This window comes from Halichoerus grypus, chromosome 8 (assembly GCF_964656455.1).
Source record: "Halichoerus grypus chromosome 8, mHalGry1.hap1.1, whole genome shotgun sequence".
Lineage (NCBI taxonomy): Eukaryota > Metazoa > Chordata > Mammalia > Carnivora > Phocidae > Halichoerus > Halichoerus grypus.
Genome location: NC_135719.1, coordinates 142,030,924 through 142,053,024, shown reverse-complemented (window position 1 = coordinate 142,053,024; position 22,101 = coordinate 142,030,924). Strand labels below are relative to the sequence as shown.

The 22,101-nt window shown below is 54.0% G+C and overlaps 1 protein-coding gene and 1 long non-coding RNA gene across 3 annotated transcripts; both read right to left on the bottom strand.

Moving 5' to 3' along the window:
- Positions 1–265: 265 nt before the first annotated feature.
- LOC144382802 (uncharacterized) lies at positions 266–2,022 on the bottom strand. Its single transcript, XR_013450207.1, has 3 exons — positions 1,940–2,022; positions 1,259–1,373; positions 266–329 (listed from the first exon to the last, which is right to left on the bottom strand). It is a non-coding gene; the product is annotated as an uncharacterized LOC144382802 (long non-coding RNA).
- Positions 2,023–4,242: 2,220 nt separating this feature from the next.
- Positions 4,243–14,193, bottom strand: SERPINA3 (serpin family A member 3). 2 transcript variants are annotated; one of them, XM_036071860.2, is made up of 5 exons: positions 14,084–14,193; positions 11,966–12,619; positions 8,245–8,518; positions 5,745–5,895; positions 4,243–4,663 (listed from the first exon to the last, which is right to left on the bottom strand). In XM_036071860.2, the coding sequence occupies exons 2-5, from the start codon at positions 12,600–12,602 to the stop codon at positions 4,460–4,462; spliced, it is 1,266 nt and encodes a 421-aa protein (XP_035927753.2). In that variant the 5' UTR covers positions 12,603–12,619; positions 14,084–14,193; the 3' UTR covers positions 4,243–4,459. The 2 variants fall into 2 exon arrangements, with proteins under 2 accessions (XP_035927753.2, XP_035927754.2); XM_036071861.2 differs by having other exon boundaries at positions 14,088–14,174.
- Between the last annotated feature and the right edge of the window lie 7,908 nt (positions 14,194–22,101).

Here is a 22,101-nt window from a genome sequence, read left to right as displayed (position 1 = left end):
AGACTGGAACATGGATCGGGAAAGAGTGAGGAAAGGAGTTTCAGCAGAGGGAAGAGTGTGTTCGAGGTCGTGGAGGCAGGGCGAGCCAACACCACTCCAGACAGCTGCCTACCTGTGCAGCTCTTGGAGCATGAGGGCGCATGCGTGCGTGTGTCGTGATGAGACCACCTGTGGCAGGTTCACCAAGCTGGCTGGGGGTGCGGGGGGTGGGGGGCAGTGGCAGGACTCCAGCCCCACCCGCAGCCCCACACTCACCTAGAATCGAGTGCTTTCCAAGGCGCTGGGGAGATTCAGCAGGTCTGCATGGCCCTGGACACAGAAGTCTGTCCCTGCGGGAGGATGGTGACAGGTTGGAACTCTGGGATTAACACAGAGTCCACCGACGCTGCCCTTGGCCCCATGTCCACTCTCAGCACAACCAATAATAAGGAAAACAATCCACCCCTAAGTTCAGGTTGTGTGGAAATTCATGCACAGAGAAGAAGGAGTAATGGAGCAGGTGCGATGCTTTGTGCTTGGGGCTGGTGTCCTGGGAGGGAGGCTCGATTCCACCACCGCACACTCTCCTGAGTGTCGGTTGCCTCCTTCACGCTCCTCACCGCTCAAGATGAGGTCATGAAGATCAAATCGAGTGATGCAGGGGCACAGTCTCTAAAGCTGGTAAAGGGCTGACCTAATTGGAACCATACTCCACCCTCTCCGGGCTTCATTCCTCCACCGGAGGACACCTGCTTCCTGCCAGGCACTGTGCCCGGGAACGCAGATGCCTGAGTCATAGTTCTCGCTTGCAGGGAGCTTGCACTACAAAACTTTAAAATGCTGTGATTCCTTAGGCACTTCAACGATAGTGTTCTTTAAATTGTAATGCCCAGTTCTTCAGGAAAGCCAATAGAACTTTCCGCTTTCGTGCAGCATCAACAGAAAAGTTAATGTGTACTCAGCAGAAAGCGTTATTTGCAAAACTTTTGCAATTCAAATGCCTTGTCCTTCCTGAGCTGGCTTGGTGGCAGGGATGGTACAAAGGTGGCCTGCGTACTGAGTGCAGAGACAGGGTTTCCATGGGCATGAGATTCATTGTATTCATCCATCCATCCATCCATTCACTATGGAGTACCCACTGCATGCTGAGGATGCACTGAATACTGGAGAATAAGACTTGATCCTGCCCTCAAGGATTTTTTTTGTTTCAAATCTTTGTTATGGAAGAATTCAAATAAATACAGAAAACAGAGAGAATGGCATAATGAACCTCACCTACCTCCACCAGCTTCAATTATTATTAATGTGAGGCCAGTACCGTTTTTTCCATTCCTTCCAGTCCCTTTTCTCCCTCGGGTTGTTTTGAGCAAATCCTACCCATCATTTCCTTTTACCTGTAAGAATTAAAAAAAAATTATAGCCACAGCAGTGTATCAGACCTTTAAAAAAACATAATTCCTGGGGCGCCTGGGTGGCTCAGTCGTTAGGCGTCTGCCTTCGGCTCAGGTCGTGATCTCAGGGTCCTGGGATCGAGCCCCTCGTTGGGCTCCCTGCTCCGCGGGAAGCCTGCTTCTCCCTCTCCCACTCCCCCTGCTTGTGTTCCCTCTCTCGCTGTTTCTCTCTATCAAATAAATAAAATCTTAAAAAAAAAAATAATTCCTTAATATCAAGTCATTGTTTCCTTCCCTTGTTCCTCAATATTTCTTTTCACAGTTGGTTTGTTTGAACTGGGATCTCACGTGGCATTGAGTTCATGTGTCTGCAAGCCTCCCTCTCTGTCTAGTGAGGTGAAATTCGCATTACATGAAATCAACCATCCCAAAGCAGACAATTCAGCAATGTGTACATGCACGATGCTGCATAACCATCACTTCCATCTCGGTTCAGACAGAGTCAGGCACCCCCAGCCGAGACCCCATCCCCATTCTCCCCGCTCTGTACTACATCAGCCGCTGCTCACTGCTCCTTCCTTCGTGGGTGATGGTCAGGCATCTCTGGTCTCTATCACCTTCCTCACGAAGCATCGCTCGATGTTACCCATCTTACCAAAGGATGTCTTCCGGTTTCCCAAGCTCCCATATGGCAGCCTGAGTGTCACCTCTTTCCACTCGGGCCAATCAATGACATTTCCTAAGTATGTCTCAAAATGTCCCTTTTTCTCTATCTTCACGCCTCCATCCCCTGCTCAGCCTGCTGTCACCTTGCACTTTAATTCCTCCCACCATCTCCTAGCTGTGGAGGGGGCAGAGCAGTTTCAAACGGTGCAAAGCACTTCGGACTTCAGCACGGCTTAGAGCCCTGAGATCCAGACTCTTGTGCTCTCTGCACCTTAGCTGGGCACCTCCCCTCTCCGCTGGGAATCCTGAGTTTTCTTTTCATTTTTTTTATTTTTGGGGGGGAATCCTGAGTTTTCTTAAGGTTGCAGTCCCCCACAGAGATCACCAGGGAACTCTGTGGATCACACAAATCTGGGTTTCATAAACTCGCTGAGCAAGGGGGAGCACCACCTGGACAGCATCTCAGTCGTGCCTCAATGGGGGAAGTTAGGGGAAGTACTTCTGGGGTTTCGTGAGCTGTGATTAGTTCACAGCGGCTTTAGGGTGATAGAAAGCATGGTTGGAATTTACAAATGAGGCCAGTAGCGAGTGGTTTTAACTTTGGAACCCATGAGTCCATGTAGAGTTACTTTTTCTTTTTAAGATTTATTTATTTGAGAGAGAGAGAGTACATGAGCAGGGGGAAGGACTGAGGGAGAGAAATCTTAAGCAGACTCCCTGCTGAGGATTAAATTCTTTTATTTTCTATCTTCAATTTCTCTTGCTGACTTTTCCTATGTAAACATGCTCAAGACTCTCATTATAAAAAAAAATGGAAAGAAAATCCTCCCTTTATTCTAAATGACTCTCAAGCTCCCCTCTTTCCTGCCTTTCGATGTTAAACAGCTACGGAGTGGTGTCGACATCGTAGACTCCCTTAGCTGACTGCTCTTCTGCCCAGCCCACCCCCCACTGCCGGTTCCTGCTCTCACCCTCCCCTGGGATCCTTCCTGCCAAGGTCACCAATGGATTAGCAACGGACTCTTCCAGAGGACGCTCTTCGTCCTTCTGCTCCAGAAGGGCTCAGCCCCATTCCATGCCAACCATCCATTGCTGCTGCAATATCTTCCTGGGGCCCTCATGAGGCCACACTTTTCCTCCTGTGTCTGCTCTGTTCCAGTCTCCCTGTGGTCTGCTTGTCCCCTTACGTGTTGGTGTTTGGGTAAGGGTGCCCCTACGCTCTTGGCACCACACACACAAAGATACCTGTCTCCTCTCATGGTCTCGCTTAACCGCCAACACATGATGACCATGACATCCATCTCTCTGCCCCAAATTTTCTTACTGAGCTACAGATCACCACCGACATCTCTGACCTCACGTGGGCACATAAAAGCTCTTCATCTTCCTGCAGAAAAGCGTTCTTTTTGTAATCCTGAACTCACAGAACAGAACAGTGTATCAGTTCCAGTTTCCGGAGCCAGCTCAGCAACCCGGGTGTCATCCTTGACTCCTTCCTGTCCTCTGCACAATCAACCACCAAGTCCTGCCAAGGACTGTTGACATCTCTCCAATTAGTGCTCTTTTCTCTGCACACCTGCCCAATTCCCTGGCTCGGGCTAGAATGCCTGGCCATTCTGCTGTTCCTCGTCTCCCCAGCCCACCCCGCCTCCCCCCCATCACCCAGTTCCTGATAACACCAGCGGAGAGCAGAGGAATGACTGGGTGGATGGTTTTAATTGCAGTTGTCCATGTGTTGCTCATTTTCTCCCACCCTCCATTCTGGCTCCTGAGGGGTTCATCTGTTGGGGAGCACTCAGAACTGGTGAGGTGGGTGACAAGCTCTGGCCAGGAACCTACAAAGTAGCTACCCTCCCCAGATTGGGGGTGTTGGGGGGCAAAAGGAGGGATCCTGGAAGAGAGAAGGCCCAGGAACGAGGGGTCCAGGGGCTGTGCCAGATGGGGTCAGGGTTGGGGGTCAGCACGTGGACACATCCTGGGCCCAGGGGAGGGAAGGGGTGAGATTGGAACTGGGGACATGGGAGCCCACAGAAGAAGGAATCAGGCAGCAGGCTCCCCTCTCCTCCCGGGCCTGAGGTCCAGGTGGCCTGGCCACAAGGGCTGCAGCTGAAGGCAGAGGCGCCCCGAGCCTGGGTGAGACTGAGCCCAGTGGGAGCTACAGGGGCGTGGAGTCAGGCAATCGGAGTAGAAAGGCACAAAGAAAGTGTCCAGTCTGAGAAAGAGAGTTTATTGCCGTCTGGAGGTTACAGAGCCTCCGGTCCAAAAGTCCCCAGGCTCCCCATGCACGTGGAAGCCACCCGTCAGAGTCACTGCCACCTTCTAAAGGACGAGCCAGGCCGGGCCTGGCCTGCGGCTCTTCGGTGCACAGAGGCGGGCTGCCTCCAGAGACCTAGCACCTGGCCCCTTGGGGGTGGGGGGGAGCCCTAGGCTTGATGGGGGTTGGTGACTTTGCCCCAGAAGAGGATGTTCTTGGTATCTTCATGGCGTATGGACAGAAGAAAGGGTCTGTTGAAACGCACAGTGATCAGTGGGCCAATTTTTCCGGACAACAAAATAATTTTACTTCCCGTGGCGGCCGCGGCTTCCGTGCCGTCCTCGGCCACATCGAGCAAGGTCTTGTGGACCACCTGTGGGGACACGAGAGCGTTACCCACCGGATCCCGGTGGGCGAGGGGTGAGCGGCCCACCTGAGAGCCCCAAGGGGACTGCCATTCACGCAGCCTGGACCCCGGGCTGTCACTGATTGGTGGGTTTGTTCCTCCTGACGACGCTGTCAGCGGTCCTGCATGGCTCCGATGCACAGATACACAGACTGAGGCTTCAAGGCTGCGAGAGGTCTCCCCAGGATCATGGAGATAAAGGGGAGGGGCACCCTGATCTGGATGCCTCTCTGAGTCCAGACACTGTGCTGCCCCCCAAACACTCGCTAATGGCGGGGGGCAGGGGCCACACAGGGCATCTGTCTTGCAAGCGAGTTTCTGGCAGCCTCTCTGCTTTGAAGCAGCTGCTGTAGACGCCGCCGCGGACCCAAAGGGCCCCACTGCTCTCAGCCCCGCTCCTGCCCCATCTGCAACGTCCTCGGGATCCTTGGCGACTGTGCATAGATGTGGCTTCACATCCCTGGACCCACCCCATAGGCCCCTCTGCCCCTCCCTCCATGACCATGCCCTTTGGAAGGTGGGGCGCAGAGGGGGACAGAGGGCTGCTCAGACACCCTGCTTCGTTCGGAGGACCTTGTTTCCAGGGGCGCAGTGCAAGGGGCCCTCTATCCTTCTTTCACACCCATCACACCTGCCCCATGGTTGTTACGACCCGGTGCCCCTCCCCTACACCTCCGGGCACTGCACACTGACCAAGACCTATCACCCCCATTTTACAGGAAAACTGAGGGGTCCGGCACTTTCAGTATTTGCTGCTGTAGGTGGTAAAAGGTGGAGTGTGGATGGGATGGGGCCCATCCCCAATTCCACCCCAGGCTCTTCCCCACGAGTGGCTTCTGTGTCACAGTATATTGCAGGGGAGGTGGGGACCAGCTTCCAAAGTGCTTGCCACCCAGCTCTCCTGGGCTTGGGGCAGAACCCCGAGGGGGACAGGGTAATGAGAGATGCCTTACTCCTGCAAATTCAAGGTTACCCAAATGTCTGCCTGGCCTCTTAACCATTCAAGCTCAGATACGGAGGATGAACGATCTAAAATTTAAACACTCACCTGGGAAACTGCCAGGTTCTTCTCCCCTGTGACTCCTGACAGGTCGGCCTGGTTGGTGAAGACTTCCCTTATGCCCAGCTGGGGAAGTACGTCTTCCAGATTATAGCTGCTGGAGATGGAAAACTTTGGCAGGTAGAGGTTGTCTATGCTCCTAGGAAAGGAGAAACATGAATTTGAACAACTGCTTGACTCAAGGCTCACCTTCTCCCCACTCCCGGCATGGTCTTCCCTGGTTTCCTTTCTAACCACCCCTTTCTTGCTGGAAAGAAGGACTCATTTCCTCAGTTTCTTGACCCCTTGTCAAGGGGCAGGAGCGGGGCTGAGAGCAGTGGGGCCCTTCGGGTCCACGGTGGCGTCTGCTGCAGCTGCTTCAAGGCAGACCCCTTGTGCTGACTCTTCTTAATTCATTAATTATCAATTCACATCGGCAAGCGCCCACGTGTGCTGGTGCCTGCCCCGCTCCTCCCCTGCAGCAGGAAACACCCTCTCTCCAACAGGGAATTCCACAGCATGCTCCACAGGCACCAGGAAGGCTTCCTGTAGGAGGCGGCATCAAGCCTGAGTCCTGAAGGAGGGGAAGGAGTTGGCTGGGCGAAGAGGAGAGCAGGAGGCAGGAGATGAATTTGCAGAAAGGCAAGAAGAAAGAGGGGATGCTCCACAGAATGGAGGGAAGGCTTAGTGTTGGGGATGGGGCAGGGGCTGAAGGGACTGCATTCGAAGGGCCTGGGGAATCCTGAAACCAGCAATGGAAGGTCCCCATCTTGGCCGTCTGGTGAACTCCTTGAGAGCAGGGGCTTCTGCTTCTGAGCAGAGCTGCTGGTGAGTTCTTGGAGCAAGAGTGGATACCTCCCACCCGCAAGCCTCCCTCTCTCTCTGTTTATATCCCTAAGACTTTTGTCACGGTCTGCCTGGTTTCACACTTGCCAGCTACGAGGAGGCTGTGTCTCTCAATAAACCTTGAGTCCCACCGGCAGGGAAGATGTCTGTTTCTCTCCATATTCATTCATTCACCCATCTATCCATTCACTCAACAAATATTTATTGAGCACCCACCATGGGCTAGGAATGTGTTATGGCAGATTTCCTCAGTGCTTTGTAAATCAGAGATGTGTGATGAATATTCTATCCATTCACAACGAATCATCAAGCCCCGGCCAGTTAATAGCTAGAACTGTCTCCCCATGTCCCCACCCTCAAGAACCAGGCCCATAACTCACTCTGCCTTGCTTGTCCCCCTTGACATTAGTCTTCTGAATTCCATATTCTAGCCTGTCTCTACCCTCAGGTTTATCTGACACTTGACCACCTCTCACACATCTCGCCTGGATCGCTGCCCTGGGCTCCTAGCTGGTCGTCCTGCCTCCATGCTTGTCCTCCGTGGTCTGTTCTCCACTCAGCCTCCTGGGTGATCTTTTAAAAACAATACTCAGATCATCCACTCTTTGGCCCAAGACCTCGAGATGATTCCCCATTTCACTTAGAGGAGGAAGAGGCAAGGTTTTCCAGGGGTTTGCATGGCCCTGCTCAACCTGAGCCATCCCGCGGGGCCCCCTGACTTCTCCTGACTCACGCTGCTCTAGCCTCTGTCGCCTCACTAATCATCAAACACACTGGGCTTTGCACAGAGGCTTTGAACTGGCTGTTCCCTCTGCCAAGAATGCTTTTCCCTAACCTATCCACAGGGCTCGGCCCCTCACCTCTATCCTGTCAACGCTCAAATATCACCTAATGGTGATCCTATTTAAAACCACTAACTACCTCCTCGTTGGTCCAGTTTTCCTAATCATTTTACCCCGCTCTATCATCCACCCCCACACCCTCATTTCTTAACATCCAACATACTAAATAATTGACCTATTTGTTATATTTATCTATTTTCTCATTTTCCAATGACAAAGTAAGCTCCCCGAGGGCAGGGGATTTATGTTTTATTTGCGGACATGCCCTGCGGGTCTAAATCAGTGCCTGGCACCTACTAGATGCTCCATCAATCTACGTGACCCATGCCCAATGGATGAATGGATAACTGAATGAATGAAACAGCCAGCGCAAAGCGGGTGCTCGGAGCCCGTCTTGCTTTGGCCTTCCGCTGATCGCAGTCCCATCTGTGCCCTCTGCCATCTAGAGGTCGGGACAAGGAGAGGACAGGCGTGAGGGCTGGGTTGTGTTGAGGAGTCCCCAGAACCTGAGCATGTTCGCGTCAGACACAGCTTCCACCCCTGTCCCGTTCAAGGTCATCGTGTCTCATAGAGCAAACACTTTCGGGCCCAAAGCTACGCGGGCAGCCAAGGGCAGGGAAACCCCGAGCTCCACCTGCGCTGGGATGGCTTGCCCAGCACTGCAGCCTCGCTGGGATGGCTTGCCCAGCACTGCAGCCTCGGCCCCGGACATCAGGGAGGCCCTGGGTGCTGGGGGTGCGGGGAGTCCGGGGGCGGGGAGAGGGGAGTGGGCAGGGCTGAGGAGGGAGGAAGGAGGGCGAGCTGCGTCCCGGGGTGGTCACCTCATCTGCAGTGAGTCTGTCCACCTCCTCAGCGTCTCCGGGAGCAGCGCAGCCTCCACGGCCTCCATTCTGCCCTCGTCGGGGAGGATGAAGAGCACGCTGCCGACACTCTTGTACTGGAGCTCCACCAGCGTGCAGGCCAGCGCCTCGTCTCGGAAGTAAGGCGCCCGCACGTCCTCCAGGCTCATCATGGCCACCTTCACCGACCTCCTCTTGCTCACGTAGAACTTGGACTTGAAAGTATCTCGGGGGTCAAAGGGCGTCTTCCATTTGGCTGAAGGTCAGAGAACTCTGTGAACACAAGGGCTGTCCTGCCTCTACCCCTTCTCCGCCCGGTTCCCTGGCTGATGGAGACACTCGGCGCCACCGGCCCCGCCTTGGTCTGCAGGAGCACGCTGCCAAGTGGCTAGGCTGCCGGGGATGTGGGCGAGCCCCACAGGCTGGGTTGGTGTAAGCGAGAGACCGACAGGAGTTTGGAGTAGTGGGTGCAAGAGAGAGGTGGGGGTCAGGGAGAGACGGGAGAGGGGACTGGGAGTGCTGTGGGAGGCGGCAGCAGGGGGAGGAATGGGGAATCCCTCACCCCCTAAAAGGAACAATGCTAGTAAGTCACAGTTATTCATTGGCATTACAAGGTACACACATGCCCACAGCCTCGTCAAGTCACCTGAGGGTGGGATAGAGGTCAACCAAGGAGAGGGGGACATAGGGCTCCATCCCCAGGAGGACAGGAGCCTTCAATGGGGCGGGGGCAGTGGGGGCGCTCCTGGGGAGACTAGAGAGTAGGGGCTTGCTGGGAAATGTGCAGATAAACTACACCCCCCTCCATTGGAGGCAGGAGAGGAGGGGAAAGCCGGGCGGGCCAGTGTGTCCCTGGGGAGGAGAATTTGGAGGAGAAAATCCTAGGGCAGGCAGGGTGGTAGGAGGGGAAAATCAGGAGACACAAAGAACAACCAGCACATTGGGCCTGTATTAGTTTTACAAAGAAATCTGGTTCTGGGCCTTCATCTACAGCTGGAAACACAGGCCTGGGAGGATTTGCCCCAAGATTCAGCCAGAGCCTCTAGTGCAGGCTTTCTCTGTCTCCACCCAGCTCCTAATCACCCCCTGACTCCATGATGCCTCTTTGGGTTTTTGTCTAATTTTTGTGCCTGGAAGAACTGCGGCTCCACAGGGCCGACTTTCTTTGTACTCTGCCTCTTCAGACTTACAGGCTGCAGAGGTTTCTGTTTGTCACGTTCCTACCCATGGGACCGGGCACTGGACCAGCTGGAACCTGGGAATGCGCTCTGTCTTGGATCTTGCCCTCCCCCAAGGCCCTTCCCCAGATGGTGACCCTGCTGGTACCACCCCCAAGATGATGGGGAGGCACCATTGAAGAACCCTGGGATGGCCAGGCTCCTTAGATGCTGTCTTCCTGTGTAGACGGGACCCCCCCACCCCCAGGGCCTGAGTCCCTGGCCAGGACAGAGCCCAGGTCAGAATGGCCCGGCTGTGCCCAGGCAGAGGACTTCCTGAGCCTGCCCACAGGCATCTCTTCAGGGAGGAAGCTGAAGCTCCTGCCCACCCTGGAACAATTTGAAGGGACCACTCCTTCCCCCTGGGAGCCAGGCAAGTTTGAGTCAGGGTAAAAAGTGCCACTCTCACTCAAAGGGTGGCTGGGCCCCTCTGCGGTGACTTCCTACAGTGGCAAAGCGTCCTTTGGAAAACCCTAAGACTAAGAGGCAACCCATTTTTGCAAATGACACTACAGATAAAGGGCTGGTATCCAACATCTACAAAGAACTTCTCAAACTCAACACCCAAAAAACAAATAATCTAGTCGAAAAATGGGCTGAAGACATGAACAGACACTTCTCCAAAGAAGACATACAAATGGCTAACAGACACATGAAAAAATGTCCATCATCACTAGCCATCAGGGAAATCCAAATCAAAACCATATTGAGATACCACCTTGCACTAGTTAGAATGGCAAAAATTAACAAGGCAGGAAACAACAAATGTTGGTGAGGATGAGGAGAAAGCGGAACCCTCCTACACTGTTGGTGGGAATGCAAGCTGGTGCAGCCAGTCTGGAAAACAGTGTGGAGCTTCCTCAAAAAGCTAAAAATAGAGCTACCCTATGACCCAGCAATTGTACTACTGGGTATTTACCCCAAAGATACAGGTGTAGTGAAAAGAAGGGCCATATGCACCCCAATGTTCATAACAGCAATGTCCACAATAGCCAAATGTGGAAGGAGCTGAGATGCCCTTCAACAGATGAATGGATAAAGAAGATGTGGTTCATATATACATGGAATATCACTCAGCCATCAGAAAGGATGAATACCCACCATTTGCATCGACATGGGTAGAACTGGAGGGGATTATGCTAAGTAAGTCAAGCAGAGAAAGACAATTATCATATGGTTTCACTCATATGTGGAACATAAGGAATAGCATGGAGGACCATAGGGGAAGGGAGGGAAATCAGAGAGGGAGAAAAACCATGAGAGACTCTGGACTCTGGGAAACAAACTGAGGGTTACAGAAGGGAGGGGGATGGGGGGATGTGGTAATGGGGTGATGGGTATTAAGGAGGACACGTATTGCATGGAGCACTGGGTGTTATACGCAACTAATGAATCATTGAACACTACATCAAAGCAATGTCCACAATAGCCAAATTATGGAAAGAGCCAAGATGTCCATCAACAGATGAATGGATAAAGAAGATGTGGTATATATATATATATATATATATATATATATGTATACACACACACACACTATGGAATATTATGCAACCATCAAAAACCCCCCGAAATCTTGCTATTTGCAAGGACGTGGATGGAACTAGAGGGTATTATGCTGAGCGAAATAAGTCAATCAGAGAAAGACAAGTATCATATGATCTCACTGATATGAGGAATTCTTAATCTCAGGAAACAAACTCAGGGTTGCTGGAGTGGCGGGGGGTGGGACGGATGGGGTGGCTGGGTGATAGATATTGGGGACGGTATGTGCTATGGTGAGCTCTAATGAAGGGAGGGAAATCAGAGGGAGAGACGAACCATGAGAGACTATGGACTCTGAGAAACAAACTGAGGATTTTAGAGGGGAGGGGGGTGGGGGGAATAGGTTAGCCCGGTGATGGGTATTAAGGAGGGCACGTACTGCATGGAGCACTGGGTATTATACGAAAACAATGGATCATGGAACACTACATAAAAAAATTAATTAAAAAAAAAGCTAATGATGTACTATATGGTAGCTAACTGAACATAATAAAAAAATGTAAAAAATAAAATAAGGACGCCTGGGTGGCTCAGTCATTAAGCGTCTGCCTTCGGCTCAGGTCATGATCCCGGGGTCCTGGGATGGAGCCCCGCATCGGGCTCCCTGCTCTGCGGGAAGCCTGCTTCTCCCTCTCCCACTCCCCCCTGCTGTGTTCCCTCTCTCACTGTCTCTCCCTCTGTAAAATAAATAAATAAAATCTTAAAAAAATAATAATAATAAAATAAAATAAATTAAAAAAAAAAACCTAAGAGAAGACAATGCCTACAGGCAGGGCGGGGCCTCGGTGCCATGCCTCCTCCCCTCCCCCCACCCCAGACGGAGGGCACCTGCTCTATGGTGGTTCCCCAATAACACGGTTTGCTACACCAGGCCGGAAAATGGCCCCCAAGGCTCAGAACTAAAACTCTGATTCCTTCCAAACCGCAAGCCAGACACTCACCTTTAAGGAAGATGTAATTCACCAGGACCATGGCTGTGTTCAGGTCAAGGTCCTTGACCAAATCCACAATTTTCCCCCGGCTCCGATTCTTCACGTAGTCGTTGATGAGCCTCTCGGCGGCAGCAGAGTCCTGGAAGTTGGTGGAGAAGGCCTCCGCGGCGTACAGCGCCCTGGCATCTGCCGTGAACTTCTCCAGCAGCTCCAGCTGCTCGCTGACGAACATGGCATTGCCCACGCTCAGCTGCAGCTCGTTGCTGGGCTGGCGAAGCGTTCGCAGAAGGTGCTGGAAACCCCGGTGGATTTCGGCGTCGGGGGTCTCTGTGAGGTTGAACTTGAGGCCTTCGAGGATCTCCGTCAGGGTGCTGCCTTGGGCCCCCAGGGATAGGAAGGCCAAGGCGATGGAGACGCTCAGCGGGGAGAAGATGACATTCTCATTGGGCGTCTTCGAAGCCAACTGCTTATAGAGGCTGAGGGCGAAGTCGGTGTTGCTGGAGGCTAATCCGAGGTTGTCCACAGGCGTCTCGTCGTGTAGGTCCTCCTGGGTGACATTCTGCGGGTCAAGCACGCCCCCTGGGACGCAGTGGACAGTGGGGCAGAGCCCAGCCACCAGGAGCCCCAGGGCCAACAGGGGCGACATTCCCTCCGTCCTCAACTCTGAAAAACAAAGCTCCTTTAAGTGTTGGGGGGCCAGATGGTGCCCCGACTGCCTCCCACTGCAGCCCCCACGTGGCCTGTGTTCTAGTCTCTGCTTCTGTTAGCTTCGTGACTTTCTTGGGTAGGCGCGCTCATGGGCACCCAACATGCATGATTACATTACACTGGAGATCAGTACTGCGGCTGTTGCCATTTTCCCCAGGGGAGAAACTGGGCACAGAGCGGTGAGGGGCTCGCCCACAGTCACCACAGCAGGCGGCCGGGGCAGCAGGGGGAGGAGACCGGCTGGCCTGGCTCCCGACTCCCGGTAGGGAGAAAGCAGTGTGGGCTTCAGAGCCGCAGAGACCTGGACTGGGATTTCCTTTGGGCTACTTGCCGTTGCTGTGTGGTGACAAGCAAGTGACTGACCCTCTCTGAGCTTCCATTCCCATCTCTGTACAACACGCTGAATAAGCTCCCGGGAGAGAAACCATGAAGGTGCCGGGCTCATAATGGGTGGTCCAGAGGTGTCTCTCCTCCCATACGCCACCCGCTCTCTGAAACTACCCGCCACGCCAGAGCTGCGAAAGATCGGAGAGAGGGGCCGAGTTCAAAGCCGGTGACTGCAGCCAACAGGGTTATTTACCTTGAGCCCCTGCCTATTCGGGTCCCAGAGTTCAGAAGAAAAAAGGTCAGCTTCAGAGGTGGGGAAGGGAGTTGGGGAGGGGAGGTGGGGAGGGGAGGCAGGGAAGGGGAGGGCAATTGAGCTGCTTTCCATCAAGAGGCCAGTGGAAACCCCTTCAGACCAGCCGCAGCAGATGAATTGCCTCAACTGTCTGTTTACTCTCCGGCTAATACAATCATTTCTTTGGAAGAGTTAAACATCCACCCCACCCCCCCGCCCCGAATTATTTCTGGAGAAAAAGAACTTTGGGCAAGTTGGCAGGCTGGCTCTGTTTCTGAGCAGCCTGTCTTTTTGGTTGCTGGACAGACTCTGCCTGCCTGTCTGTTTGGCCAGGGGCCCTGGAGGGGAGAGGAGCTGCGGGACCATCCCCCTTGGAGACCCCGTGGGCTCTGCCCAGAGGGACCTCCCGCATCAGTTCCGTCTGCACCTCGCCGTGAGAGCAGTGCCCAGTGCCAGACAAGGGGAGGTGCCCCGTGCTCCTTGGGGCAGTTGGGGTCCGGAGGGTCCGGTGTATGGAGGTACACAGCTGTCTAAACTCAGAATCCCAAAGTGTGGGAAGCAGAAACAGCCAAAGAGGCCCTCGTGGTACATCCACCCTTTGCAGGTGTGAAAACTCAGACCTGGAGGGAAGACGTGTCTTCAGAGGGCATGGCCTTCGGGGCCAGCACTGGAACTGTCCCCAGTGCTCCGGGACGCCTTTGCCAGGCCCCCTGCCACCTCATAGGCTCCAGGCCAAGGCCTAGAACCACCCTAGAAAAATGGGTTCCTTTGCTCCCGGGATAGACAGCATCATGGATTACCTGCCTCTGGAGCTGGATGTCCTCAGTGGATTCCAAAGCCACCGCCTGCCCCGAGTGCTGGATTTTCGTGGGTGCTAATGCCTATTTATCCGTGTGAAGAACTCCTCCCCTTGCTTGGGAAATGTTGGCAGGGACGCCCAGGGTTCTGTTTTTAGACTGGAATGGCCAAATAAGCATTTCTGGTAACATGAATTTATTAGATCTAGTGGAATAATCCAGTTACAGGAACAACCCCTAACTTGTTTCTTAAAACAAAACAAAACAAAAAACCAACTCTCCCTTTTCATTTTTACCTTTTGTTTATGAAATATTCATTGAGGAACATATGAAAACCCAGAAAATACACAGAAGGACCTTGGAAAATCGTCCCCCAAATGTCATCCCCCAGCTAACATTTTGTTGTGATTTCTTTTACAAGTCACTTTCTTTGACATGTGTGTGTATGTGATGCGAATCTTCATACACATACTCGGATATATTTTAAAAAATGCAACACTCTTTATTTGCCTGTAGGTTGATTTGCTTTTTGAGGCACCCCTCCCCCATTCCCGGATTTGGGGTGTCAGTCTTAGGACCCCGAGCATAGGGGAGCACGGCTGTCAGGGGCCTCTGGTCTCCGGCACCATCTGTCCTGGGAGGCCTCCTCTTCACCCCAGGGCCCTTCACTCTTGATTCGCGCTAAGAGCCGTGGTGAACTTGAGGTCTCCTCAGATCTCTCCTGAATCCCAGGCCTTTCTTGGGTTCCTGAGAAAACCTTCCCCTTGATCCCTCATGGTCACGATCCCCCATCCATGACCACCTCTGACAGACTGTAGGGTGCCAAAGAGCACAGTTTGGAAACCACCGGATTACCGGTAAGGGTGTGGCTGGGGCATGCCGTGAACCTCGCCAGCTCTGTGGCCTCAAGCAACTGGAAATCCCTCGGGCTTAACCTCCTCGTCTCTACAAGTGCAGATAGCGACATTTTCCCGACAGGGCCATATAAAGGGTAAGTGACATAACATGGAGCATAAGCTTCCGGAGGACAGGACTGTTTGTGCAGGGCTGTGTCCTAGGGTACTTACCAAGTATGTGCTGGCCTGGAACCACTGAGGTGACTAAGGAGAGTTCTGGTCCCATCCTCCCTAAAATGGTGACTTAATGCTCTTTTAGTTTCCAAATATTTTCAGAATTGAATATCTATTTTAAAATTACACAGAATCCCAGAGGCACCTGGGTGGCTCAGTTGGTTAAGCGTCTGCCTTCGGCTCAGGTCATGATCAGGGTCCTGGGATCGAGCCCCATATCGGGCTCCCTGCTCAGCAGGGGAGGCTGCTTCTCCCTCTCCCTCTGTCCTCCCCCTGCTTCTTCTTTTTCTGTCTCTCTGTGTCAAATAAGTGAATAAAATCTTAAAAGAATTACACAGAATCCCAAAGAAATAGTGGCTAAAACAAGGCTACAGTTTACTTTTCACTCACATAAGTTCAGGTGTGGGGGTGGTTTGATGTGGTCGCTACACTTGGTCGGGGGCCCAGGCTCCTTCTATCTTGCTGCTCTGCCATTCCTAGGGTCTGTTTGCTGGGTCCTCTTCCTCTGCCTCCACCCCCTTCTCTTGCTCCTCCTTTTTCTCCATCCCACCAATTGCGGGGAACCCTTCCCCACTGGAATCTTCTCTCTCTCTGGTCCCATGGTCTCCCAGTCCTGAAAAATCCTCTGCTTCTCCCCGAGACCTGAGATCGTCATTCATTCATTCAGGGCCACTGGGTGACCCTCTGGGTGGGGCCGGGAGGATGCCGCCTCATCCGCAGGCAGAACATTGACTAGATCATCCGTGTCCACCGTTCCCGGACTGACCGCCTCTTTGTATAGCTCCCGTACCTCCTTCTGTTGAAAAAGATCTCTGTCCCTTTTCCATCTGAAGCATTGTCACCAAGCCTTGGTCTGTGCCAGCCTCCAGAAAGGAGAGTTTACGACTTGCCCGAGGACACTTAGCTGTTAAATGGCAGAGCTGGTGGAGCTTGGGCAAAACCAATCCAATGCCAAATCCAGGCTCTCTCTACCTTCCCAGGCTCAAAAAAACAGAAAAAAAAAAAGCATTTCTATCCCTGAACCTATGACAGAAAAATGCCAATCATGGGAGTATAATTCTCTTTTTTAAAGATTTTATTTATTTTAGAGAGAGAGAAAGAGAGCAAGAGGGGCAGAGGGAGAGGGAGAGAAAGAATCGGAAGCAGACTCCACACTGAGCACGGAGCCCAATGCGGGGCTTGATCCCACGACCTCGAGATTATGACCTGAGCCAAAACCAAGAGCCAGCCACTTAACTGACTGAGCCACCCAGGCACCCCTTGGGAGTATAATTCTTGTACAGGTGTTGGGGTCACTATTTTTATAAGGTGTCACTTATCTGTGGATCTGAGTAGGGAAGGCTGCCTCCTTTATATGGAGTGGGGTTCCAGCTGAATAGGAGCTCTGTCCCTGTCTGTCACCATGTCCTACCTAGGACTGCAGATGGGCATGTTTCTCAGACTTGAGATGGACCCAGGCGAGCAGCCCAAAGGGAGTTGGGAGGTTCAACCTGGCTTTGGCGGGGTCAGGGCCCAGGTCTCCGGGAACCTCCTGCTAAGGCTCAGGGAGCCTGGCAGTGCAGAGAGGGACAGGCAGAGGCCAGAAGTGGCCCTGGCCTCTGGGATCTGTAGGGGTGTGGCGGTTGCACCTGCCTGGAAGGGAAGATAGAAAAGTTAGACCTCACGTGCTCAGCCCCAGACATGGGGCTGGCAGGTGCTCCGTCTGTGGGACGGTCACTCTTACTGTCCCCAGCCACATACGGCATCCATCGGGACTGGATTGACTTGGGTCCTGCAAACTTGACCGTTGAGATCTGTTTACCGTTTTCCATAGTCATTGCCTTCCCGTTGTGACCTCTGATTCCCGAGGGCCAACTTGGCACAGGTAGGCTATAGAAAGTCTTAGGAAAAGAGTCGTGTCCCCACTTGGGCTGCTACTGCATATGGAAAAGGGTGTACTTCTGGGGCCGGATGGGGGCGGGGTGGATGGCAGGAATCCCAGGAAGAGGGTGTCCCACCTCCACAGAGCAGGTGAGGCTGGGAGGGACAAACACCAGCTCCTTCCCGAGAGCTTCTTCCCGGAGGCTGGGGAGGCGGTGGTCATGGGAAGGGCCCCGCTCAGCCAGGCTCCTCCCACGTCACGGCTCTGCCGCCACTTCCCTGCTGGGTGACTTTAGGCTGGTCCCTTCACCTCTCTGAACCTCTTTTGTCAATCATCGCTCTTTAAAGAATTCTTAGGAGGAAGAAACGAGACCCTGACAACTATAGCTGCCCAAGCCCCAGGGCCGGTCGTGCGCGCCTTCTCTCCTCCAGGCCGGGGAGTGGACTCTGCTCTCGGCTGGAAAAGTACCGAGAGCTGCCCGCTGCCGTCGGACACCCAGGCCTCTCTCCGGCCGTGTTTACGCTGACCCGGTTTCGTGTGGCTGCAGACCTGCGGCGCCTTTGCCAAGTCCCCTCGGCGCCGCCCCGGCTGTGCCCCCGCGGATTCCCAGGCGCCCGCGGAGGATTTGGCCCAGCAGGGAGACTTCCTGCCTCTGCTTTGCGCGCTGCTCGGTCGTCCGTCCGTGGAAGGGGGGAGCAGCTTGCCATCATCCGCTCCCATTTCCCGTTCTAGGCGGCATCTGAGAATTCCTGGTGAACAGGGACTTTGGGGTCAGAGCAGCCTGGGCCCCGACTTACTACCGACACCCTGATGTACCCCGAGTTCCCAAGCCCTAGATTCTTCCCCTGTGTCCAGTGGGGCAGGGACACCCTCCTCACGACCCATCCGCTTCTCGTTCAGTCTGGGCAGCCACTTTTTACTAAGACAACAGCCCCCTGCCTGTGACTTCACTGTAAGCTCAGGAGGCACCCTGAGCCAGAAACTGCCCCCCCACCCCCCCGGCTCAGCCTCCCCCGGATTCCTGACCCTTCGAAACGGGGAGGGAGTAACTGTTTGCTGTTCCGAGCTGTGGACTTTTGGAGTGATTTATTATACAGCAATAGATGAACCCCTCTGCCCGCCAAGCTCTTAGGATCAGGGGAAGAGAACAGACAGGGAAATCGGAACATTATATAAGAAAGCAGGTCAACTTCATACTAAAGCCTGTGGCCCATGGTGGGAGCCTCAGTTAGTGGCTGTTCTTTCTGCCTCCCCTGTTTTCAAGCAAACGGACCCATTCTTCCTTTGCCCACAGAGGCCCGGTCATGCCCATGAGGTAACAGAGCTGCTCTGTCCTTTACTTTCTGCTAAGAACTCGTCAATACTCACATACGATACCCTGGGTAGGTGCAAGTGTTCTATTTTTACAGCTGAGGGAAACGGAGGCACCGAGAGACGGGGCAGGTTGCGGGTCATGGGGAGCCCACGCTCCTGCCCTCTCCGAGAGACACGGTGCCCGTCCCGGCCCCGCCGTGGTGGCGCATGGACCTCAGAGCCGGCGGCCCTGCTGAAGGCAGCTGTGTCCTGACCCCAGCCTCCAGGCTTTGCCCATGCTCTGTGCCAGCCTGTGGATGGGTCCCCGTGTTTGGTCTGGAAAACACGGCTGGCGGCCCAGCGGTGAGAGGTTTCTGATGTTATGCTTGAGGGACGGGAAGGGGGCCACAGGCCGCGGAGCTCTTGGTAAACACGGGTGTGGTTGAGGGGGGCCCCCGCGCGCCCCCACTTCCTCCCATGCCCCCTCCAGTAGTCTCGGCTGGCCTCAGACCCTCTCCCTGGCCGCGGGCACTTTCCACTCCCCCAGCAGGGGGGTGTCCCATCAATCACCTCCCACGTCTCACCTGGGGTGATGTGACCCCCGAGCTGTGTGCACTCCTCCCGGTCGGCCCCCTCCAGCCTGTTTGCTACAGAATCACTTTAAGGATATGGGTCACTCAGTGCCCTGTCCCGCTTGGAGCCCTGCCAGCCTCCCCTCCCCACATGGTCTAGACCCCCACCCCTCCCCTGCAGCTGGGACACCAGGCCGCAGGGGCCCAAAGTACACTCCCCAGAGCAGAGCTGTCCCTGCAGAACCCACGGCCCCCAGCTTGGACCAGGAGAAGGGAGGGTTTCAACTTCCTTTACAAACAAGGAAACCTCCCAGAACATTCCGTCTCAGGCTTCGGTTTGATGCAATCATGGGTGAGTCAACACCTTTGTTACACTTTGGGCTGCACATCATGTGGCAGGAGGCCTCCTGTGGTCCTTTCTGGTGGAACCGACCTTCCTCTGACTAGCCCAGATGTGTCCCCTCCTCTCCCCTTGCGGTCCCCGTGACTGTCGCTTCCCCCATCTCTGCAGTGAGACTGTTGGCTTCTGTCTAACGGGGGTGCTCTTCTCGCTCATCCTGGCTCCCTGCACATAGAGCTGCCAGAATTAGCAAGCAAAAATGCCTCACAATGCCTGGGCTATCCTTCTACTAAAAAGTGATTTATTACCTGGAGTTCTTATTTAGCTGGGCGTCCTGTATGTTATCAGCAACCCCACCTGCAGGTGTGTGGTGGGGGGGTCCCACCCCAGGAATAGAGAAGTCTCGGGCAGTGACCTGAGGACTCGCAGGTAACAGAGCTGCTCTGTCCTTTACTTTACCTCTGGAGCCAGCTGGCCGTGCCCTCATTCATTCATCCGAGAGTCCACTGTGGGCCAAGCCCTGTGCCAGGCCCTGGGGTGTGGAGACGACTCAGGGCCCTCACAGACTTCATGGTCTTTGAGAGACACAGGCACGTAGAAGGATGCTAACTATGGTGTGGGAAGTGCTAGAGGGAGGCAGAGGGGGGCTGGGATCCCAGGGCTGGGCTGGGGGAGTCAGGACAGCTCCCCGGGCAGGGACCTCTGAGCAGAGTCCTGAGGAAGGGCTCTCTGAGCTCTCAGAGTGGGCATAGCTCCAAGGTACACCCAGGTTTTGTGTATTTTTTACCTGGTGGTTGCCCTGCAAGAATTAGCTGGAAAAACAGCTGAAAGCAAAGAGCGTCCGGGCCCATGAGCCCCTGGACGATGAGGGTCTTCAGGCCCTGAGTGTGGGTGGGTGGCAGCTGCAGGGAGGAGGGGGCCCAGGAGGATAGCCCTGCACGGCCATGCACCCCAAGCACTGGAGACACAAACTCTGCGTGTGCGTCTGAATCTGAAGGGGGCTTGTTCAAGACCCAGCCTCAAATGTTTTCGTTCCTTGGGTGGGGCCGGGAATATGAATTTTTAACAAGCTCCGCAAGTCAGGTTTGAGAAACGCTGCTGTAAGGTCAAAGCTTCTTCCCTTTGCCTGATTTGCTCCCAGCCTTCGAGCAACCTGGTTGACGGGGCATCATTACAACCATTTCCACGGTGCAAGGGACGAACGGACACACCGTGGGTCGGCTCATGAGCACCTCGCTCAGCACACCAGGGAGCAGAGGCTCAGGCCCACACGTCCCAGCCCACCTCTCATCTCTTCCCTCCCCTCCCCCCACCCCCAGGCATACGGTGAATGCTCAGCTCTTAGTACAATCGAGGAGGCTGTAGTTGGATTAGCCACGGAGCAGGCTCTTTCAGTTCCGTGAGCAGGACACACTCTCCCCCATCTGAGTCTTGCTCATAATCTTTGCCCAGTTCAGTCCTGCTTGTCCCTCAGATCTCGGCTTCAATGCCACCACCTCAGAGCTCCCTCTGGACCCCTGGTTGCAGAAGATCTCCCCAACTGTCTCTCTTGGCACCCCATGTTCTTCCTTCACTGGCCTTCAGCTTCTGCCTTTACAACCCAATCCCATTCCTATCCCCTCCTCTGCATTCCTTTTATACTTCCTTAACCTTTTCCTAAAGAAAACAGCTTTTTATTTCACAACAACTCGAGATACATGGAAAAGTAGTAAAAACAGTGCAGGGAGTTCCTGTGACATAAACATCTTAGGTCGCCACAGCATATTTATCGAAACAAAGAAGTGAACATCCATATGGTGCAGGTTTATTTGTATTTTAACAGGTTTTCCACTGCTGTCCTTCTGCTCTTCCCGGATCCCGTCCAGGAAACCACATTACATTTAATTTCCACGTCTCGTCAGTCTCCCCTGGGGTGGGACAGCTCCCCAGGTGTCTGGGGAGACCACAGATGGGCGCCTTATGAGAAGCAGCAATGTATTTCTCATCGTTCCTGAGGCTGGAAGTCTGAGATCAGGGCCAGCGTGGTGGGAGGAGAGCCCTCTTCCTGGTCACGGGCTTCTGGTCCGTGCCCTGCCTCGGGAAGGAATGAGGGAGCTGTCTGCCATGTCTTTTCCAAGGGCACGAATCCCATTGATGGGGGCTCTACCCTCATGACTAATCACCTCCCAAGGGCCCCGCCTCCTACGCCATCACGGGGGATGGGGGGTGGGGGGTGTTAGGGTTTCCACCACTTAGTCAAGGTGCTGGGCGCCTGTGTCCTTCCCTCCTTGGGCTCTGTTTCTAGAAGCAAGGCGCCCAGTCAAGCTCACTCACCACAACACTTATCATCAACAGACATACATCATACTCTACTTTTTCTTTTATTCTTTGTTATTTTTTTATTCCATTGTCTCTCTAGGCAAGAATGTAGCTTCACCAGGGCAGGGATTTGGGGGTTTCCTTCATTTATCTCCAGCACCCGGGACGGTTCCAGACACGCAGGGGGGGTTCAACAAACATCTGCGGACGAACGAATCACCCTCGCCACAGTTTGTACTCCCATGTTTATCTGTTTGGTTAGCTGGTTGTGGCCAGAGTCCGTGTCTGCTGGGCTCGCCCTTGGACCCTTGTATGACTTCCAGTCCCGAGGCCCCGTAGGCGGCCCCCAAACAATGGCCTTTGGGTGAAAGAGCTTAAATAAGCAAGAGTGGGCTGGGCATGGTTGCTTGTTGGGGTGTGAAGTGTTTCCTCTTGGAGTCCAGGGTCATTTTTCTGGCGCCGGTCTCTGCAGAAGAGGCGGGGGCAGGAGTCCTGAGCTCTAGCACTGTCCTCTGCATTGTGGAGGCAGTGGGTTCACAAGGACTCTTCCTGAGAGTCCATGTGGTCAGAGAGGGAAATGAAAGTGG